At 49.4% G+C, this 19,320-nt stretch overlaps 1 protein-coding gene across 2 annotated transcripts in view; it reads right to left on the bottom strand.

Annotated features, from left to right (window-relative positions):
• AP4M1 (adaptor related protein complex 4 subunit mu 1) overlaps positions 1-19,320 on the bottom strand; it is a 209,409-nt gene that overhangs the window by 56,570 nt on the left and 133,519 nt on the right. For both annotated transcript variants that reach the window (XR_011199886.1, XM_069217086.1), the window contains exons 14-15: positions 4,045-4,095; positions 3,738-3,855 (exon numbers count right to left, since the gene is read on the bottom strand). Coding sequence is in view for 1 of the 2 variants with exons in the window: in XM_069217086.1 (XP_069073187.1) it covers positions 3,738-3,855; positions 4,045-4,095 (169 nt within the window). In the remaining variant the exon portion in view is untranslated. The remainder of the gene's footprint in view (positions 1-3,737; positions 3,856-4,044; positions 4,096-19,320) is intronic.

The following is a 19,320-nucleotide window of genomic DNA, read 5'->3' as shown; positions in this document are numbered from 1 at the left end:
CTGCCCCTACTACCACGGAGTCAGGTGGTAACTGCGAAGTAATAAACACTGGGTCTGTGGGTGGTGGTTTGTATTTCTTATCCACCCTTGGGGTGATGGCTCTTGATTTTACGGGCTCTTCAAAAATTTGTTTTGCGTGCCGTAACATCCCTGGTAGCATTGGGAGACATTGATATTGGCTGTGTGTAGCCGAGAGGGTGTTAAATAAAAAATCATCCTCTATAGGATCGGAATGCAGTTGGACATTGTGGAATTCTGCTGCCCTAGCCACCAGTTGCGAGTATGAGGTACTGTCCTCTGGCGGCGACGGCTTTGTGGGGTATGACTCGGGATCATTGTCCGGCACTGGGGTGTCATACAGGTCCCAAGCGTCTTGATCCTGATCGTCATGACTTATGGTAGTTTGCGCTGGTGAGTGCATTTGTGGCGGTGTTTGTGCCGGCGATGCCTGTGGTGGAGAGGGCGGAGGCGTGACTTTTTTAACCACTTTGGCTTGTGGTTGTGCGTCATCCTTTGGAAGTCCGATCCTTCTTTTCCTCATGATTGGGGGAAGGGTTGATATCTTCCCTGTGTCGTGCTGGATGTACAGTCTCTTTTGTGTGTAGTCCGATTCTACACTTTGGAGCTCTTGTCCAAATTTGTGCATTTGGCCACTCATTCCTTGTTCCTCTGAGTAGGATGAAGGTGTGGTATTTTTCGGCGCCGAGAGAGAATCTTTTTTCGGTTTCGGCACCGACAGAATTTTTGTTCCTTTCGGCATGGATTCTCGGTGCCGATGTTTTTCGGTGCCGGTATCTTGTTTTTGTCTCTCGGAGCCGCTTTCTCGGCTCCGAGGTTGCTCCATGGCGGTCCCTCGACCGGAGTCGGGTGTCTTCGCTATGGGCGTGCCCTTTTTCGGCGCCTTCGACGGGTCGCCTGTTTTATGGGTCGAGCCATGGCCTGTTGGCAGTGGCGTCCCCTGGGCTTTCGGTTTGTCGATGGATTTACTTTTCGACGTCTTACTCACAGTTTGTTGCTGTTGTTCGACGTCGGAGTCTCCGGATTCTGATTCCGGAACCGAGAATGTTTCCTCTTCCTCGTCGAAACGTTGTTTTGTCGACGTGGACGCCATTTGTTGACGCCTGGCTCTTCGGTCCCGGAGTGTTTTTCTGGACCGGAAGGCTCGACAGGCTTCACAGGTATCCTCCTTGTGCTCGGGGGACAAGCACAAGTTACAGACCAAGTGCTGATCTGTATAAGGATACTTACTGTGACATTTTGGGCAGAAACTAAACGGGGTCCGTTCCATCGGCTTCGATGTCGCACGCGGTCGGGCCGACCAGGCCCCGATGGGGGATCGAAACTACCCCAAAGTCTTCCGATGATCGGTGTCGATGTACCTAACTATCCCGATACCGAACGGAACAATACCGACGCTTTCTTCCGAGATTCTGACTAACTTTCCGAACCGAAACACGGAGCGAAAAGGAATACGTCCGAACCCGACAGCGGAAAAAAACAATCTAAGATGGAGTCGACGCCCATGCGCAATGGAGCCGAGGAGGGAGGAGTCCTTCGGTCCCGTGACCAAAAAGACTTCTTCGAAGAAAAACAACTTGTAATACTCCGAGCCCAACACCAGGCAGCGGACTGTGCCAAACATGTGTATCTGCAGCAACATATGCCATCGAACATATCGTTACTGAAGGTAAGTAACTTGCACATCATAGATGGTAGCCCTCATGTCCATTAGGAGGGTCAGCAATAGAAGAAGCATGAATCTCAAAGAACCATTCCTCTAGTTTAGAGAAGACAAGGTTGTCTTAAGAACTTATCTGTACTTAATACCTAAGGTTCCATCAGACATGCATCTAAAAGAACTAGTGGTTTTAAAGACCCCCCCAAACACAACCAATACAGCAGAGGAAGCACTTCATACTCTGGATATTAAAATCTGTTTAAAAATGTACACTGATAAAACTAAACAGATAAGGAAGTCTGACGAATTACTTGTAGCCTACAGTCACCGACAGAAAGGTCAACCATTGTCAAAACACAGTATAGCTCACTGGGTGTCTTCAGTGATAGTGTTCGGTCATGAAGAAGCAGGCCACCCTTGCAGGGGACGGTTAAAGCCCAACCAACAAAAACTGTCTGTTTACAGACCTTTTCACTGTTATATCCATACTTAACATATTAAGGACAGCAACATAGAAGAATAGACACACATTTACTCAACACTACTGCCTAGATGCAGAGTCATAAGGAGATGTGGCAGTAACACCAGCAATCCTGCTTCATTTATTGCTGTAAAGTATGGGTGTTTAGCCTTTTTTACCCGCCTACCACTGACTAATAACTGTTTTGTATTTGTTTGCTAATCCGATTCAAGCAGGTGAGTCTATTAAAGATCCAATACTGGATAAGAAAAGTTACTTTCCTGTACGTTTTCCAGTATTGGTATCTTTTATAGATTCACATGCAACCAACCTGTCACCCCCAGCTCAACACTTTTCTGCATAAAATTTCTTTACTAGTACTACGAAATCTAATCTATGGTGGCTTGAGTGAGGAGAGATGAAAGGGGTGCTTCACTGAAACTGGCTACTTTAGGATCTTTTATAATGATGTGAATTGACCATGTTAAATATATTCGGTATAAGCTTAACACTGTAGTGCTCGCTATGACAACTGTGCGACTCCCAGCTGGACGACGGAGATGATTCAAGCATGAGAATCTATGAAAGATACCAACACTTGAAAATTTAAGTTACGGGTGAGTAACTTTTTGTCTTCCCTTTCACGATGGACAGACAGCCCATCACATTCCTGAAGTTTTTTGCCTCACCTCACTCCTCGAAAGAGGAGGAGAGACTCTATCAGCTGGACCCCATCAGCCTGGGCTTTTACGTTGATTGCACCAAAGACTATTGCGTGATGATCAGCTGTTTGTGGGGTTCTCTGGGACAAAAAGTCAAGGGGGTGCAGAAAAGGACCTTATCCAGGTGTGTAGGCTTCTCCACCGAGATCAACTACACCTTGGCCACGTAGCAGCCCTCTGAGAGATTGAGGGTCAACTCTACCAGAGCCACGGCTGTTACCACTGCACTAGTAATCAGAGTGCCTGTCCTGATACATCCGGATGCTTCGTGGGGTTTAGTACATAATTTTATAAATCACTATTACCTTGACAGTCTGGGCCTATGGGAAGACATTTTAGCTATTCTGTTCTGCAGGACTGATCGGAGTCATTCCACAGACCACCACCAGCAGAAGTAAAGCCTGGAGCTGCATGGTGCCACCTATTAGTGTTCAGGGGCTATGTTGAAAATTTTTACAGATCCAGGCTAGTGCCTGGGGATATTCTAAAGGTGAAGAATCTGTGATTACAGTATCCACCAGAAAGAGCATTGGCACGTAACTGTTATCACCGCATTACTTTTTCTGCTTCTTTTCTGCTTCTTTTTACTGGTAACTGAACTCTTATATTACTTTTGAAATCTAACATTATGGTGCGTTTCCGCTGAACTATTCTTTAAAAAAAAAAAAAAAACACTGCTAAATAAACAAACTCAAAGTTTACCCAAGATCGTACTTCTCAATATTTCAATATCAATAGTATCTCATCACAGATGTATTTGGAAATAGACCTGTTCGTTGTGTGCCTACAGAACACATTTTTTAACACATTTGGAAATGGTTTATCTTGGCTTTTTCTTTGGCAAAGCCCAAGTCTTCCAGCATCTCTAGTAGGTTACCTTGAAGAGTGCAAAGAGCTGGGAACCGCCTCTCATCCTGGGGATTGACCACAGCACAGACTTGTGGTTCTGCTGGAACTCAGCTGACTGGTCTGGACTGCTCAGTTCCTGTGATACGCTGAGGAGGAAGAGAGAGGCCCATGAGATTCTAAGGTTAATGCTCAGCTGCCCCTGCCCCCCCCGAGTCGCAGCAGACCAGTTGTGCTGCACAACAAGCTCTACCTGTCTACTAAATCCAAGTTACATTTCTTCATCAGCTGGTATTTGATTAAAGTAGCCTTTCTTCTATATCTAAAGTGTCACATACCTTATGACTCCCTTTGGCACTGGAAGATGACACTGCACGTTGACTGCCTGACTGAAAAACAATTGGAGATGTATTACAAAGCAAATCTGATATTAGTCTGCGTGATGTGTAAGGTAGGGTGACAGAGAAAGTGTGAGAGGCCCTTTCTTGGGGACAGTCATTGGTTACTCAGTGGTAACCGAAAGCAACTGTGGTTTACCACGAGTCCCCTATGGCCATCAATACTATTCTCATTACTAGAGGATAAAAAAAGTTCTCCATCAGGGAGTCTTTATCAATTTTCATAAACATTTCAATATGCCAACTCACAGGTAGGATTGTAGAATACTTTTCAACAGAGCAATAATTATCTTCGACATAAACAATGTCTTCAAAGAGGAATATGTATTCTTTATTTGTAACAAAAGTTACACAAAATAAAAAAATAAAAATCTAAGACTGTTTAAAAATACTTGGAATCAAAATAGGAGTGAAAAAGCAAATGGAAATTGTCCACATAGGCACAGCAACTTTGGTAAAGGAAAACCCACAATCCCACCTTAAAGCAGTCAAGAACTACCACAATCCCACCTTGCATCACAATAGCAGTTAATTCCTCAGCTCTTTTTTTCACTTTGGTAAAGACCTTAAAACCCTTCTTGTAGGGAAATACCTCCCTTGGCATGGTTACCCCATAACGTTTTGCCTTTTGTTGATGCTAGTTATGACTGAAAGTGTTCTGGGATCCTACTAACCAGGCCCCAGCACCAGTGTTCTTTCCCCAAACTGTACCTTTGTTCCCACAATTGGCACAGCCCTGGCACACAGATAAGTCCCTTGTAACTGGTACCCCTGGTACCAAGGGCCCTGTGGCCAGGGAAGGTCTCTAAGGGCTGCAGCATGTATTATGCCACCCTGGAGACCCCTCACTCAGCACATGCACACTGCCTCACAGCTCGCGTGTACTGGTGGGGAGAAAATGACTAAGTTGACATGGCACTCCGCTCAGAGTGCCACGCCCTCAACCCACTGCCTGGGGCATAATTAAGTCACCCCTCTAGCAGGCCTAAGGCAGGGTGCACTATACTACAAGTGACAGGTTGCACGAGCACTATGCCCCTACAGTGTCTAAGCCAATTCTTAAACATTGTAAGTGCAGGGTAGCCATAAAGAGTATGTGGTCTGGGAGTTTGTCAAACACGAACTCCACAGTTCCATAATCGCTACACTGAAATCTGGGATGTTTGGTATCCAACTTCTCAGCACAATAAATCCACACTGATGCCAGTGTGGGATTTATTGAAAAATGCACACAGAGGGCATCTTAGAGATGTCCCCCGTATACCAGTCCAATTCTTAGTGTTAGGCTGACCAGTTCCTGCCAGTCTGCCACAACCAGACAGGTTTCTGGCCACATGGGGTGAGTGCCTTTGTCACTCTGGCCAGGAACAAAGCCTACACTGGGTGGAGGTGCTTCTCACCTCCCCCTGCAGGAACTGTAACACCTGGCGGGGAGCCTCAAAGGCTCATGCCTGTTGTTACAGCGCCCCAGGGCACTCCAGCTAGTGGAGATGTCCGCCCCTTCGGACACATTCCCCACTTTTGGCGGCAAGTCCTGAGGTGACCCCTGCCTTATGAAATCCTCCATCTTGTTTGTGAGGATTCCCCCAATAGGATTAAGGATGTGCCCCCTCAGGGAGGAGGCACAAAGAGGTTGTAGCCATCCTCCAGGACAGTAGCCATTGGCTACTGCCCATAGACCTAAACACACCCCTAAATCGAGTATTTTGGTGCGACCCTGAACCCAGGAAATCAGATTCCTGCAACCTGAAGAAAGAAGGACTGCTGACCTGAAATCCCCGCAGAGACGATGGAGACAACAACTGACTTGGCCCCAGCCCTACCGGCCTGTCTCCAGACTCAAAGAAACTGCACAGCGACGCATCCAGTGGGACCAGCGACCTCTAAGGACTGACCTGCACCTAAAAGACCAAGAAACTCCCTAGGACAGCGACTCTGTCCAGAAACAACAACAAAGAAAGCAAGTTTAAAGAGACTCTAACTTCCCGCCAGAAGCGCAAGTCTTCACACTCTGCACCCAACGCCCCCGGCTCGAGTTCAGGACAACCAACACCGCAGAGAGGACTACCAGGCGACTCCAACGACGTGGACACCCTGAGTCGACCTCCTTGCACCCCCACAGTGACGCCTGCAAAGAGGATCCAGAGGCTCCCCCTGACCACGACTGCCTGGTAACAAAGGAACCAGACGCCTGGACCAAGCACTGCACCCGCAGCCCCCAGGACCGAGAGGAACCACCTACCAGTGCAGGTGTGACCAGCAGGTGGCCCTCCTCCTAGCCCAGTCGGTGGCTGGCCCGAGAAGCCCCCCTGTGCCCTGCCTGCACCACCAGAGTGACCCCTAGGTCCCTCCATTGTTTTCGGCACACCCGACACCTACTTTGCACACTGCATCCGGCTGCCCCTGTGCCGCTGAGGGTGTGTTTTGTGTGCTTGTGTGTGTTCCCCCCTCCCCCAGTGCTCTACAAAAAAAACCCTGGTCTGCCCCCGAGGACGCAGGTACTTACCTGCTAGCAGACTGAACCAGAGCACCCCTGTTCTTCATAGGCACCTATGTTATTTGGGCCCTCCTTTGACCTCTGCACCTGACCGGCCCTGTGTTGCTGGTACGGTGACTTTGGGGGTGCCTTGAACCCCCAACGGTGGGCTGCCTATGCCCTGGAGACTGAACTTGCAAGTGCTTTACTTACCTGAGAAACTAACCAATACTCCCCCCGCCGCCCCCTGGAACTGTTGATCTTTGCACTATGTGCCCACTTTTGAAATTGCTTATTGCCATTTTAACCAAAACTGTGTGTCCCACTGTTTTAAATCAAAGTTCTATACTTACCGGTGTGAAGTACCTTACAATTTATGTACTTACCTAAAATTGGAATCTTGTGGTTATAAAAATAAAGAAAATATTTTTCTTGCCTGTGTGTGTACAACAAAAGCTTAACACTAACCTCTGATAAGGCTACTGCTCAACCACACTACCACAAAATAGAGCATTAGTATTATCTAATTTTGCCACTATCAACCTCTAAGGGGAACCCTTGGACTCTGTGCACACTATCTCTCACTTTGAGATAGTATATTTAGAGCCAACTTTCTACACTTCTTCTGGTTATTTTAATTTTATGTAGATATACAAAAACTGTATGGTGGAGCACAAAACCCCTGAACTTCTTATTTGTAAACATATTAATCAGGAGGCAATTTCCCTGGAGGTACGTTTTTCATGTTCTTTCCCCTTAGCATCTTGCCTTACTGTTTCCCTGAACTCCATAAACTGTTTGCTGAGACAACCATTTTAGGATTCAGTAACACTCTTTCTGGTGGATACTCTATCAAACCACAAATTCCTCACCTTTCATATAAACTGGTTCAGAAGCCAGAAGGCACCAAGGACAGCTCCTCAAGCAGTAACCCGACTGGAGGCCTCCGCAGATCCATGGGACATGAAGACATACCAGAGGGTGCTGGTAGGGTGCCAAAGATGCACAACATGCCTTCCTTGAAACCCTCAGTCTGTTCTAACAGCTCAAATAGCCCCAGAAATGTAGGGTGCATCAGGATCAGCCGTATCAGCTCCTCAGCGGAGGACTGGGATCGGGGAGTCACCTTAACACCCTCCCGACTTCTCACAAGGAGAGTGGTGAGACTGGAATGAGTCAAGTTTGGCCTTCTTACATTCTTTTAGGACTTCGACTTACTTGAAGACTTAGACATCGATGAAGACTAGTTGTGGAAGCAGCCTGAGAGCGGGACTTGAACTTGGCTGTGCTGGAAAGGGCTTACACCACTTCCTGCGGTGTTCAGTGATGTACAGCTTGGCTTTGTGATAACAAATTGCCTCCGGGTGTTTATGGGCACACTTTTTATACAACTTGGAAATTATGGCCCGAACTCAAACTTCAGGGGCATATCTTGTGGGAGTGACATCTATCTGCTTGCGACAGTTCCTGCAAGGAGTATACCCTATAATTTTAGAATGGTACATCTTTACTGGAACACTCTAAAATAATTTTGTTAGAAATAAATCTTGTCAATTAATGAGAAAATGTTAGAAGTCAGCTACAGATTTGTGTCTAAAGATGTGGATAGAAAGGAATGGACATCAGCACACCTGGGTGGGGCTTACATGCGAATCATTACTTCCAGGGCACAGTGGGTTCAATGCGGAGCTGTACAACTCCACCTACCGGTGTGCAGAGATAATACATCTTCTGGATCCAGCCTTGCACCTGGGGATAGTCTAAAAGTGGGGAAGCTTCAGTTAGAAGTATCAATCAGAAATACTTTGTAGGCTGCCTTTTTCATGTGGAAGTGACTGCAAATCTGGAGAAAAGCCCTCTTAGGAAAAAGAAAATACTGAGGGAAGCTGTGTAGTTATTTCTAGGCTTTATATTCTTTTGTTGGGCTTGTCTGGAGAATGATTAGAGAAAGTGTTTGGAGCATTTACACTGTTTCACATCCCTGGGCGCATTCTGCCCTCCCTCCAAGAGGCTGGAATCTTTGGGGGGGAAGTTGTTTCTTCCGTCAGCCTAGCAGGCTGTGAACACTGCATGCCTTCTGGGATGTTACTCTCACACTCTGCGCGACACGGTTGCGCAAGTGCTGCCACAGGTAGTGTAACAGGCCCAGGACGCACTCTCTCAGGCTGATGCTAATGGGAGAGATGCAGCAAAGTCCATAATATGATGTGGACTCAACAAGACAGACTCACTGGGTAGAGCAATTTCATTGACAGTGGCCCGGAGGTACCATGCCTGGTTAAGGATGTCTGGCTTTTTGGGGGGAGGGATGTCCAAGCTTTCCCTTATTGATTTGCCAAAATCTGCCCCACTGGTAGTCCATAATGTCGGACAGGTGGCTGTTGCAGATTGTCTGAAGGGACTATTGCCTTCCCTTTGAGACTAACCTTCCCTCCATACCAACATCTAAAGACCTTCTGTAAGGAAATGCCCCCTTGGCATGGTTACCCCCTGACTTTTTGCCTTTGCTGATGCTAAGTTTTGATTTGAAAGTGTGCTGAGACCTGCTAACCAGGCCCCAGCACCAGTGTTCTTTCCCTAACCTGTACTTTTGTTTCCACAATTGGCACACCCTGGCATCCAGGTAAGTCCCTTGTAACTGGTACCCCTGGTACCAAGGGCCCTGATGCCAGGGAAGGTCTCTAAGGGATGCAGCATGTCTTATGCCACCCTGGGGACCCCTCACTCAGCACAGACACACTGCTTGTCAGCTTGTGTGTGCTAGTGAGGACAAAACGAGTAATTCGACATGGCACTCCCCTCAGGGTGCCATGCCAACCTCACACTGCCTATGCAGTATAGATAAGTCACCCCTCTAGCAGGCATTACAGCCCTAAGGCAGGGTGCACTATACCATAGGTGAGGGCACCAGTGCAGGAGCACTGTGCCCCTACAGTGTCTAAGCAAAACCTTAGACATTGTAAGTGCAGGGTAGCCATAAGAGTATATGGTCTGGGAGTCTGTCATGCACGAACTCCACAGCACCACAATGGCTACACTGAAAACTGTGAAGTTTGGTATAAAACTTCTCAGCACAATAAATGCACACTGATGCCAGTGTACATTTTACTGTAACATACACCCCAGAGGGCACATTAGAGGTGCCTTCTGAAACCTTAACCGACTATCCGTGTAGGCTGACTAGTTCTAGCAGCCTGCCACACACCAGACATGTTGCTGGCCACATGGGGAGAGTGCCATTGTCACTCTGTGGCTAGTAACAAAGCCTGTACTGGGTAGAGGTGCTTCACACCTCCCCCTGCAGGAACTGTAACACCTGGCGGTGAGCCAAAGGCTCACCCCCTTTATTACAGCACCACAGGGCACTCCAGCTAGAGGAGTTGCCCGCCCCCTCCGGCCACGGCCCCATTTTTGGCGGCAAGGCCGGAGGAGATAATGAGAAACACAAGGAGGAGTCACTGGCCAGTCAGGACAGCCCCTAAGGTGTCCTGAGCTGAGGTGACTCTGACTTTTAGAAATCCTCCATCTTGCAGATGGAGGATTCCCCCAATAGGGATAGGAATGTGCCCCCCTCCCCTCGGGAGGAGGCACAAAGAGGGTGTACCCACCCTCAGGGCTAGTAGCCATTGGCTACTAACCCCCCCCAGACCTAAACACGCCCTTAAATTTAGTATTTAAGGGCTCCCCAGAACCTAGGAACTCAGATTCCTGCAACCTAAGAAGAAGAGGACTGCTAAGCTGAAAAACCCTGCAGAGAAGACGGAGACACCAACTGCTTTGGCCCCAGCTCTACCGGCCTGTCTCCCCCCTTCTAAAGACACTGCTCCAGCTACGCTTTCCCCAGGGACCAGCAACCTCTGAAGCCTCAGAGGACTGCCCTGCTCTAGAAGGACCAAGAACTCCTGAGGACAGCGGCCCTGTTCACCAAAGACTGCAACTTTGAAACAAAGCAGCAACTTTGAAACAACTTGCGTTTCCCGCCGGAAGCGTGAGACTTGACACTCTGCACCCGATGCCCCCGGCTCGACTTGTGGAGAACAATCACTTCAGGGAGGACTCCCCGGCGACTGCGAGACCGTGAGTAGCCAGAGTTGCCCCCCTGAGCCCCCACAGCGACGCCTGCAGAGGGAATCCTGAGGCTCCCCCTGACCGCGACTGCCTGCTCCTCAGATCCCGACGCCTGGTAAAGACTCTGCACCCGCAACCCCCAGGACCTGAAGGATCCGAACTCCAGTGCAGGAGTGACCCCCAGGAGGCCCTCTCCCTTGCCCAGGTGGTGGCTACCCCGAGGAGCCCCCCCCTTGCATGCCTGCATCGCTGAAGAGACCCCTTGGTCTCCCATTGATTTCAATTGAAAACCCGACGCGTGTTTGCACACTGCACCCGGCCGCTCCCGTGCTGCTGAGGGTGTACTTTCTTTGTGGACTTGTGTCCCCCCCGGTGTCCTACAAAACCCCACTGGTCTGCCCTCCGAAGACGCGGGTAACTTACCTGCTGGCAGACTGGAACCGGGGCACCCCCTTCTCCATTGAAGCCTATGCGTTTTGGGCACCACTCTGACCTCTGCACCTGACCGGCCCTGAGCTGCTGGTGTGGTAACTTTGGGGTTGCTCTGAAACCCCAACGGTGGGCTACCTTGGACCCAAACTTGAACCCCGTAGGTGGTTTACTTACCTGCAAAAACTAACAAACTCTTACTCCCCCTAGGAACTGTGAAAATTGCACTGTCTAGTTATAAAATAGCTATATGTGATTTATGTGAAAACTGTATATGCTATTTTACTAATTCAAAGTTCCTAAAGTACCTACCTGCAATACCTTTCATTTGAAGTATTACATGTAAATCTTGAACCTGTGGTTCTTAAAATAAACTAAGAAAATATATTTTTTCAATACAAAAACCTATTGGCCTGGAATTGTCTTTGAGTGTGTGTTCCTCATTTATTGCCTGTGTATGTACAACAAATGCTTAACACTACTCCTTTGATAAGCCTACTGCTCTACCACACTACCACAAAATAGAGCATTAGTATTATCTCTTTTTGCCACTATCTTACCTCTAAGGGGAACCCTTGGACTCTGTGCATACTATTCCTTACTTTGAAATAGTGCATACAGAGCCAACTTCCTACATTGGTGGATCAGCGGTGGGGTACAAGACTTTGCATTTGCTGGACTACTCAGCCAATACCTTATCACACGACTAAATTCCAAAAATTGTCATTAGAAACTGATTTTTGCAATTTGAGCTATTTTTCAAAATTTTTAAAAGTCCTGCTATGGCCTTGTGTTAGTCCCTGTTAGCATTTCTTTTAGAGTTTAAAAGTTTTGTGAAAGTTTGAATTAAGTTCTAGAGATAGTTTTAGATTCTTAAAAAGTATTCCAACTTTTGGAAACATAGGGGGTCATTCAGACCCTGGCGGGCGGCGGGAGCCGCCCGCCTGGAGGGAACCGCTATGGAGGCCATTCTGGCTTTCCTGCTGGGCTGGCGGGCGACCGCCAGAAGGCCGCCCGCCAGCCCAGCGGGAAACCCCTTCCCACGAGGAAGCCGGCTCCGAATGGAGCCGGCGGAGTGGGAAGGTGCGACGGGTGCAGTTGCACCCGTCGCGAATTCCAGTGTCTGCTGAGCAGACACTGGAATTCAAAGTGGGGCCCTCTTACGGGGGCCCCTGCAGTGCCCATGCCATTGGCATGGGCACTGCAGGGGCCCCACGACACCCCTCACCGCCATCCTGTTCCTGGCGGTCGGAACCGCCAGGAACAGGATGGCGGTGAGGGGGTCGGAATCCCCCATGGCGGCGCAGCAAGCTGCGCCGCCATGGGGGATTCCCAGGGCGGCGGAAAACCGGCGGGAGACCGACGGTTTTCCTGGTCTGACCGCGGCCAAACCGCCGCGGTCAGAATGCCCTGCGGGGCACCGCCAGCCTGTTGGCGGTGCTCCCGCATCCCCGGCCCCGGCGGTCCATGACCGCCGGGGTCGGAATGACCCCCATAATGTCTAATGCAGAAGAGAGTGTGATGGAACTCGACCTCACACCTTACCTCCATCTTAGAATGAGGGAGCTAAGGTCTCTCTGCAAAATAAAGAAAATAAAAGTTGGCATAAGCCCTTCCAAAGCACAGCTCCAGGAGCTGCTGGCAGAGTTTGACAAAGCCAACCCCTCTGAGGATGACCTCCCAGAGGATGAAGCTAGTGACTTGGAGGAGAATTCCCCCCCTCCAGTCCTAATTAGGGAGATCAGGGCCCCTCAAGCCCTGACTCCAACTGTGATAGTCATAGATGCTGCTTCCCTCACAGGAGGGTCCAGCACCTCTGTAATCACTGAGGATAGCCTCGGTGAAGATGACCTCCTGCTAGCCAGGATGGCCAAAAGATTGGCTTTAGAGAGACAGCTCCTAGCCATAGAAAGGGAAAGACAAGAGATGGGTTTTGGTCCCATCCATGGTGGCAGCAACATAAATAGGGTCAGAGATTCTCCTGACATGTTGAAAATCCCAAAAGGGATTGTAACTAAATATGAAGATGGTGATGACATCACCAAATGGTTCACAGCTTTTGAGAGGGCTTGTGCAACCAGAAAAGTAAACAGATCTCACTGGGGTGCCCTCCTTTGGGAAATATTCACTGGAAAGTGTAGGGATAGACTCCTCAAACTCTCTGGAAAAGATGCAGAATCCTATGACCTCATGAAGGGTACCCTGATTGAGGGCTTTGGATTCTCCACTGAGGAGTATAGAATTAGGTTCAGGGGGGCTCAGAAATCCTCGGGCCAGACCTGGGTAGATTTTGTGGACTACTCAGTGAAAACACTGGATGGTTGGATTCAAGGCAGTGGTGTAAATGATTATGATGGGCTGTACAATTTATTTGTGAAAGAACACCTGTTAAGTAATTGTTCAAATGATAAACTGCATCAGCATCTGGTAGACCTAGGACCAATTTCTCCCCAATAATTGGGAAAGAAGGCGGACCATTGGGTCAAGACTAGGGTGACCAAGACTTCCACAGGGGGTGACCAAAAGAAAGGGGTCACAAAGCCTCCCCAGGTGAAGAGTGTTGAGACATCCAAAGGTAAAAATAGTAAAGAGTCTTCTACAGGCCCCCAAAAACCTGCACAGGAGGGTGGGCCCAGAGCCTCTTCACAAACCAATTTTGGGTACAAGGGTAAAAACTTTGATCCCAAAAAGGCCTGGTGTCGTAGCTGTAATCAGCCCGGACACCAAACTGGAGACAAGGCCTGTCCCAAGAAAAGTACCACTTCTAACTCCACTCCAGCTAACCCTTGAATGGCCAGTCTCCAAGTGGGATCAACAGTGTGCCCAGAGCAAATCAGGTGTCACACTGAAGCTACATTAGTCTCTGAGGGTGGGGTGGGTTTAGCCACACTGGCTGCCTGGCCTCCTAACATGCAAAAATACAGGCAGCAGCTCTTAATTAATGGGAGAAGTGTAGAAGGCCTGAGGGATAGAGGTGCCAGTGTCACCATGGTGACAGAGAAACTGGTTTCCCCTGGTCAATACCTGGCTGGACAAACTTATCCAGTCACCAACGCTGACAATCAGACTAAAGTACATCCCATGGCTATGGTAACTTTAGAGTGCGGAGGGGTCAATGGCCTGAAACAGGTGGTGGTCTCCTCAAATATCCCTGTAGACTGTTTGCTTGGAAATGACCTGGAGTCCTCAGCATGAGCTGAGGTAGAACTGAAAACCCATGCAGCCATGCTGGGTATCCCTGAACTGGTGTGTGTCAAGACAAGGGCACAGTGCAAGGCTCAGGGTGAAAAAGTAGTGTTGGAGCCTGGAAAAAGTGCCCAGCCTACCAAGAGAAAAGGAAAGACAACTGGGGAACCAGTTGCAACACAACAAGAAAAAGAGAACCTCTCTTCTCAGAAAGAAGTTCTGCTCTCTGAGGGAACTGAGCCTATGGAGTTAGGACCTTATCAGGTTGAGCTCTTAGGCCCAGGGGGACCCTCAAGGGAGCAGTTGTGGAAGGGGCAAGAAATCTGTCCCTCTCTTGAAGGCCTTAGGCAGCAAGCTGCTGAAGAGTCCAATGGAAAGAAAACAGGAACACATAGGGTCTATTGGGAAGATGAACTCCTTTACACTGAGGCAAGAGATCCCAAACCTGGTGCCACTAGGAGAGTGGTAGTGCCTCATGAGTTTAGGGAGTTCATACTGACCTTAGCCCATGATATTTCTCTTGCTGGGCATTTGGGACAGACCAAGACGTGGGAGAGACTAGTCAACCACTTCTATTGGCCCAACATGTCCCAGAAGGTCAAGGAGTTTTGTGTCTCCTGTGCCACCTGTCAAGCCAGTGGTAAGACAGGTGGGCACCCAAAGGCCTCCCTCATTCCACTTCCAGTGGTGGGGGTCCCCTTTGAAAGAGTGGGTGTGGACATATTGGGTCCACTTGAACCTCCCACAGCCTCAGGGAACCTATACATACTAGTAGTAGTGGATCATGCTACTAGATACCCTGAAGCAATTCCCCTTAGGTCGACTACTGCCCCTGCAGTAGCCAAGGCACTCATTGGTATCTTTACCAGAGTGGGTTTTCCTAAGGAGGTGGTGTCTGACAGAGGTACCAACTTTATGTCAGCATACCTGAAACACATGTGGAATGAGTGTGGGGTGACTTACAAATTCACCACACCATACCATCCACAAACCAATGGTCTTGTTGAGAGATTCAACAAAACATTGAAAGGCATGATCATGGGGCTCCCTGAAAAACTCAAAAGGAGATGGGATGTCCTCTTGCCATGTCTGCTTTTCGCTTACAGAGAGGTGCCTCAGAAGGGAGTAGGGTTTTCACCCTTTGAACTTCTGTTTGGCCACCCTGTAAGGGGACCACTAGCTCTTGTGAAAGAAGGCTGGGAGAGACCTCTTCATGAGCCTAAGCAAGATATAGTGGACTATGTACTTGGCCTACGTTCAAGGATGGCAGAGTACATGGAAAAGGCAAGCAAAATCCTTGAGGCCAGCCAACAGCTCCAGAAGTTTTGGTATGACCAAAAGGCTGCAATGGTTGAATTTCAACCAGGGCAGAAAGTCTGGGTTTTGGAGCCTGTGGCTTCCAGGGCACTTCAGGACAGATGGAGTGGCCCTTACCCAGTGCTAGAAAAGAAGAGTCAGGTCACCTACCTGGTGGACCTAGGCACTAGCAGGACCCCCAAGAGGGTGATCCATGTGAACCGCCTTAAGCTCTTCCATGACAGGGCTGATGTGAATCTGTTGATAGTAACAGATGAGGCTCAGCTGATGGGGTGATCTATTCAGACACCCTCTCTAGCCAACAGCAATCTGACTGTAGCAAGGTCCTGCAACAGTTTGCTGAGCTCTTTTCCCTAACCCCTGGTCAGACACACCTGTGTACCCATGATGTGGACACAGGAGACAGCATGCCTGTCAAAAACAAAATTTTCAGACAGTCTGACCAAGTTAAGGAAAGCATCAAAGTGGAAGTCCACAAGATGCTGGAATTGGGAGTCATTGAGCACTCTGACAGCCCTGGGCTAGCCCAGTGGTCTTAGTCCCCAAACCTCACACCAAAGATGGAAAGAGACAGATGAGGTTTTGTGTGGACTACAGAGGACTTCATTCTGTCACCAAGACAGATGCCCATCCCATTCTGAGGGCTGATGAATTGATTGACAAATTAGGTGCTGCCAAATTCTTAAGTACCTTTGACTTAACTGCAGGGTACTGGCAAATCAAAATGGCACCAGGAGCAAAAGAAAAGACAGCATTCTCCACACCTGATGGGCATTATCAGTTTACTGTTATGCCCTTTGGTTTAAAGAATGCCCCTGCCACCTTCCAAAGGTTGGTGAATCAAGTCCTTGCTGGTTTGGAGTCCTTTAGTGCAGCTTATCTTGAGGATATTGCTGTCTTTAGCTCCAGCTGGCAGGATCACCTGGTCCACCTGAAGAAGGTTTTGAAGGCTCTGCAATCAGCAGGCCTCTCTATCAAGGCATCCAAATGCCAGATAGGGCAGGGAACTGTGGTTTACTTGGGACACCTTGTAGGTGGAGGCCAAGTTCAGCCACTTCAGCCTAAGATCCAGACTATTCTGGACTGGGCAGCTCCAAAAACCCAGACTCAAGTCAGGGCATTCCTTGGCCTGACTGGGTACTACAGGAGGTTTGTGAAGGGATATGGATCCATACTGACAGCCCTCACAGAACTTACCTCCAAGAAAATGCCCAAGAAAGTAAACTGGACTGTAGAATGCCAACAGGCCTTTGACACCCTGAAACAAGCAATGTGCACAGCACCAGTTCTAAAAGCTCCAGATTACTCCAAGCAGTTCATTGTGCAGACAGATTCTTCTGAACATGGGACAGGGGCAGTTTTGTCCCAAACAAATGAAGATGGCCTTGACCAGCCTGTTGCTTTCATTAGCAGGAGGTTACTCCCAAGGGAGCAGCATTGGAGTGCCATTGAGAGGGAGGCCTTTGCTGTGGTTTGGTCCCTGAAGAAGCTGAGACCATACCTCTTTGGTACTCACTTTGTAGTTCAAACTGACCACAGACCTCTCAGATGGCTGATGCAAATGAAAGGTGAAAATCCCAAACTGTTGAGGTGGTCCATCTCCCTACAGGGAATGGACTTTATAGTGGAACACAGACCTGGGACTGCCCATGCCAATGCAGATGGCCTTTCCAGGTTCTTCCACTTAGAAAATGAAGACTCTCTTGGGAAAGGTTAGTCTCATCCTCTTTCGTTTGGGGGGGGGGAGGGTTGTGTAAGGAAATGCCTCCTTGGCATGGTTACCCCCTGACTTTTTGCCTTTGCTGATGCTATGTTTTGAATTGAAAGTGTGCTGAGGCCTGCTAACCAGGCCCCAGCACCAGTGTTCTTTCCCTAACCTGTACTTTTGTTTTCACAATTGGCACACCCTGGCATCCAGGTAAGTCCCTTGTAGCTGGTACCCCTGGTACCAAGGGCCCTGATGCCAGGGAAGGTCTCTAAGGGATGCAGCATGTCTTATGCCACCCTGGGGACCCCTCACTCAGCACAGACACACTGCTTGTCAGCTTGTGTGTGCTAGTGAGGACAAAATGAGTAAGTCGACATGGCACTCCCCTCAGGGTGCCATGCCAACCTCACACTGCCTATGCAGTATAGATAAGTCACCCCTCTAGCAGGCCTTACAGCCCTAAGGCAGGGTGCACTATATCATAGGTTAGGGCACCAGTGCATGAGCACTGTGCCCCTACAGTGTCTAAGCAAAACCTTAGACATTGTAAGTGCAGGTAGCCATAAGAGTATATGGTCTGGGAGTCTGTCATGCACGAACTCCACAGCACCATAATGGCTACACTGAAAACTGTGAAGTTTGGTATCAAACTTCTCAGCACAATAAATGCACACTGATGACAGTGTACATTTTATTGTAACATACACCCCAGAGGGCACCTTAGAGGTCCCCCCTGAAACCTTAACCGACTATCCGTGTAGGCTGACTAGTTCTAGCAGCCTGCCACACACCAGACATGTTGCTGGCCACATGGGGAGAGTGCCTTTGTCACTCTGTGGCTAGTAACAAAGCCTGTACTGGGTGGAGGTGCTTCACACCTCCCCCTGCAGGAACCGTAACACCTGGCGGTGAGCCTCAAAGGCTCACCCCCTTTGTTACAGAACCACAGGGCACTCCAGCTAGTGGAGTTGCCCGCCCCCTCCGGCCACGGCCCCACTTTTGGCGGCAAAGCCGGAGGAGATAATGAGAAAAACAAGGAGGAGTCACTGGCCAGTCAGGACAGCCCCTAAGGTGTCCTGAGCTGAGCTGACTCTGACTTTTAGAAATCCTCCATCTTGCAGATGGAGGATTCCCCCAATAGGGATAGGAATGTGCCCCCCTCCCCTCGGGAGGAGGCACAAAGAGGGTGTACCCACCCTCAGAGCTAGTAGCCATTGGCTACTAACCCCCAGACCTAAACACGCCCTTAAATTTAGTATTTAAGGGCTCCCCAGAACCTAGGAACTCAGATTCCTGTAACCTAAGAAGAAGAGGACTGCTAAGCTGAAAAACCCTGCAGAGAAGACGGAGACACCAACTGCTTTGGCCCCAGCTCTACCGGCCTGTCTCCCCCCCTTCTAAAGACACTGCTCCAGCGACGCTTTCCCCAGGGACCAGCAACCTCTGAAGCCTCAGAGGACTGCCCTGCTCTAGAAGGACCAAGAACTCCCGAGGACAGCGGCCCTGTTCACCAAAGACTGCAACTTTGAAACAACTTGCGTTTCCCGCCGGAAGTGTGAGACGTGACACTCTGCACCCGACGCCCCCGGCTCGACTTGTGGAGAACAATCACTTCAGGGAGGACCCCCCGGCGACTGCGAGACCGTGAGTAGCCAGAGTTGCCCCCACAGCGACGCCTGCAGAGCGAATCCCGAGGCTCCCCCTGACCGCGACTGCCTGCTCCTCAGATCCCGACGCCTGGTAGAGACTATGCACCCGCAGCCCCCAGGACCTGAAGGATCCGAACTCCAGTGCAGGAGTGACCCCCAGGAGGCCCTCTCCCTTTCCCAGGTGGTGGCTACCCCGAGGAGCCCCCCCCTTGCCTGCCTGCATCGCTGAAGAGACCCCTTGGTCTCCCATTGATTTCAATTGAAAACCTGACGCGTGTTTGCACACTGCACCCGGCCGCTCCCGTGCCGCTGAGGGTGTACTTTCTGTGTGGACTTGTGTCCCCCCCGGTGTCCTACAAAACCCCCCTGGTCTGCCCTCCGAA

The sequence above is a fragment of the Pleurodeles waltl genome, chromosome 12, assembly GCF_031143425.1.
Source record: "Pleurodeles waltl isolate 20211129_DDA chromosome 12, aPleWal1.hap1.20221129, whole genome shotgun sequence".
NCBI classification, from domain to species: domain Eukaryota; kingdom Metazoa; phylum Chordata; class Amphibia; order Caudata; family Salamandridae; genus Pleurodeles; species Pleurodeles waltl.
Note: the sequence above shows the minus strand (reverse complement) of the source record. Positions and strands in the feature narration are given on the sequence as shown.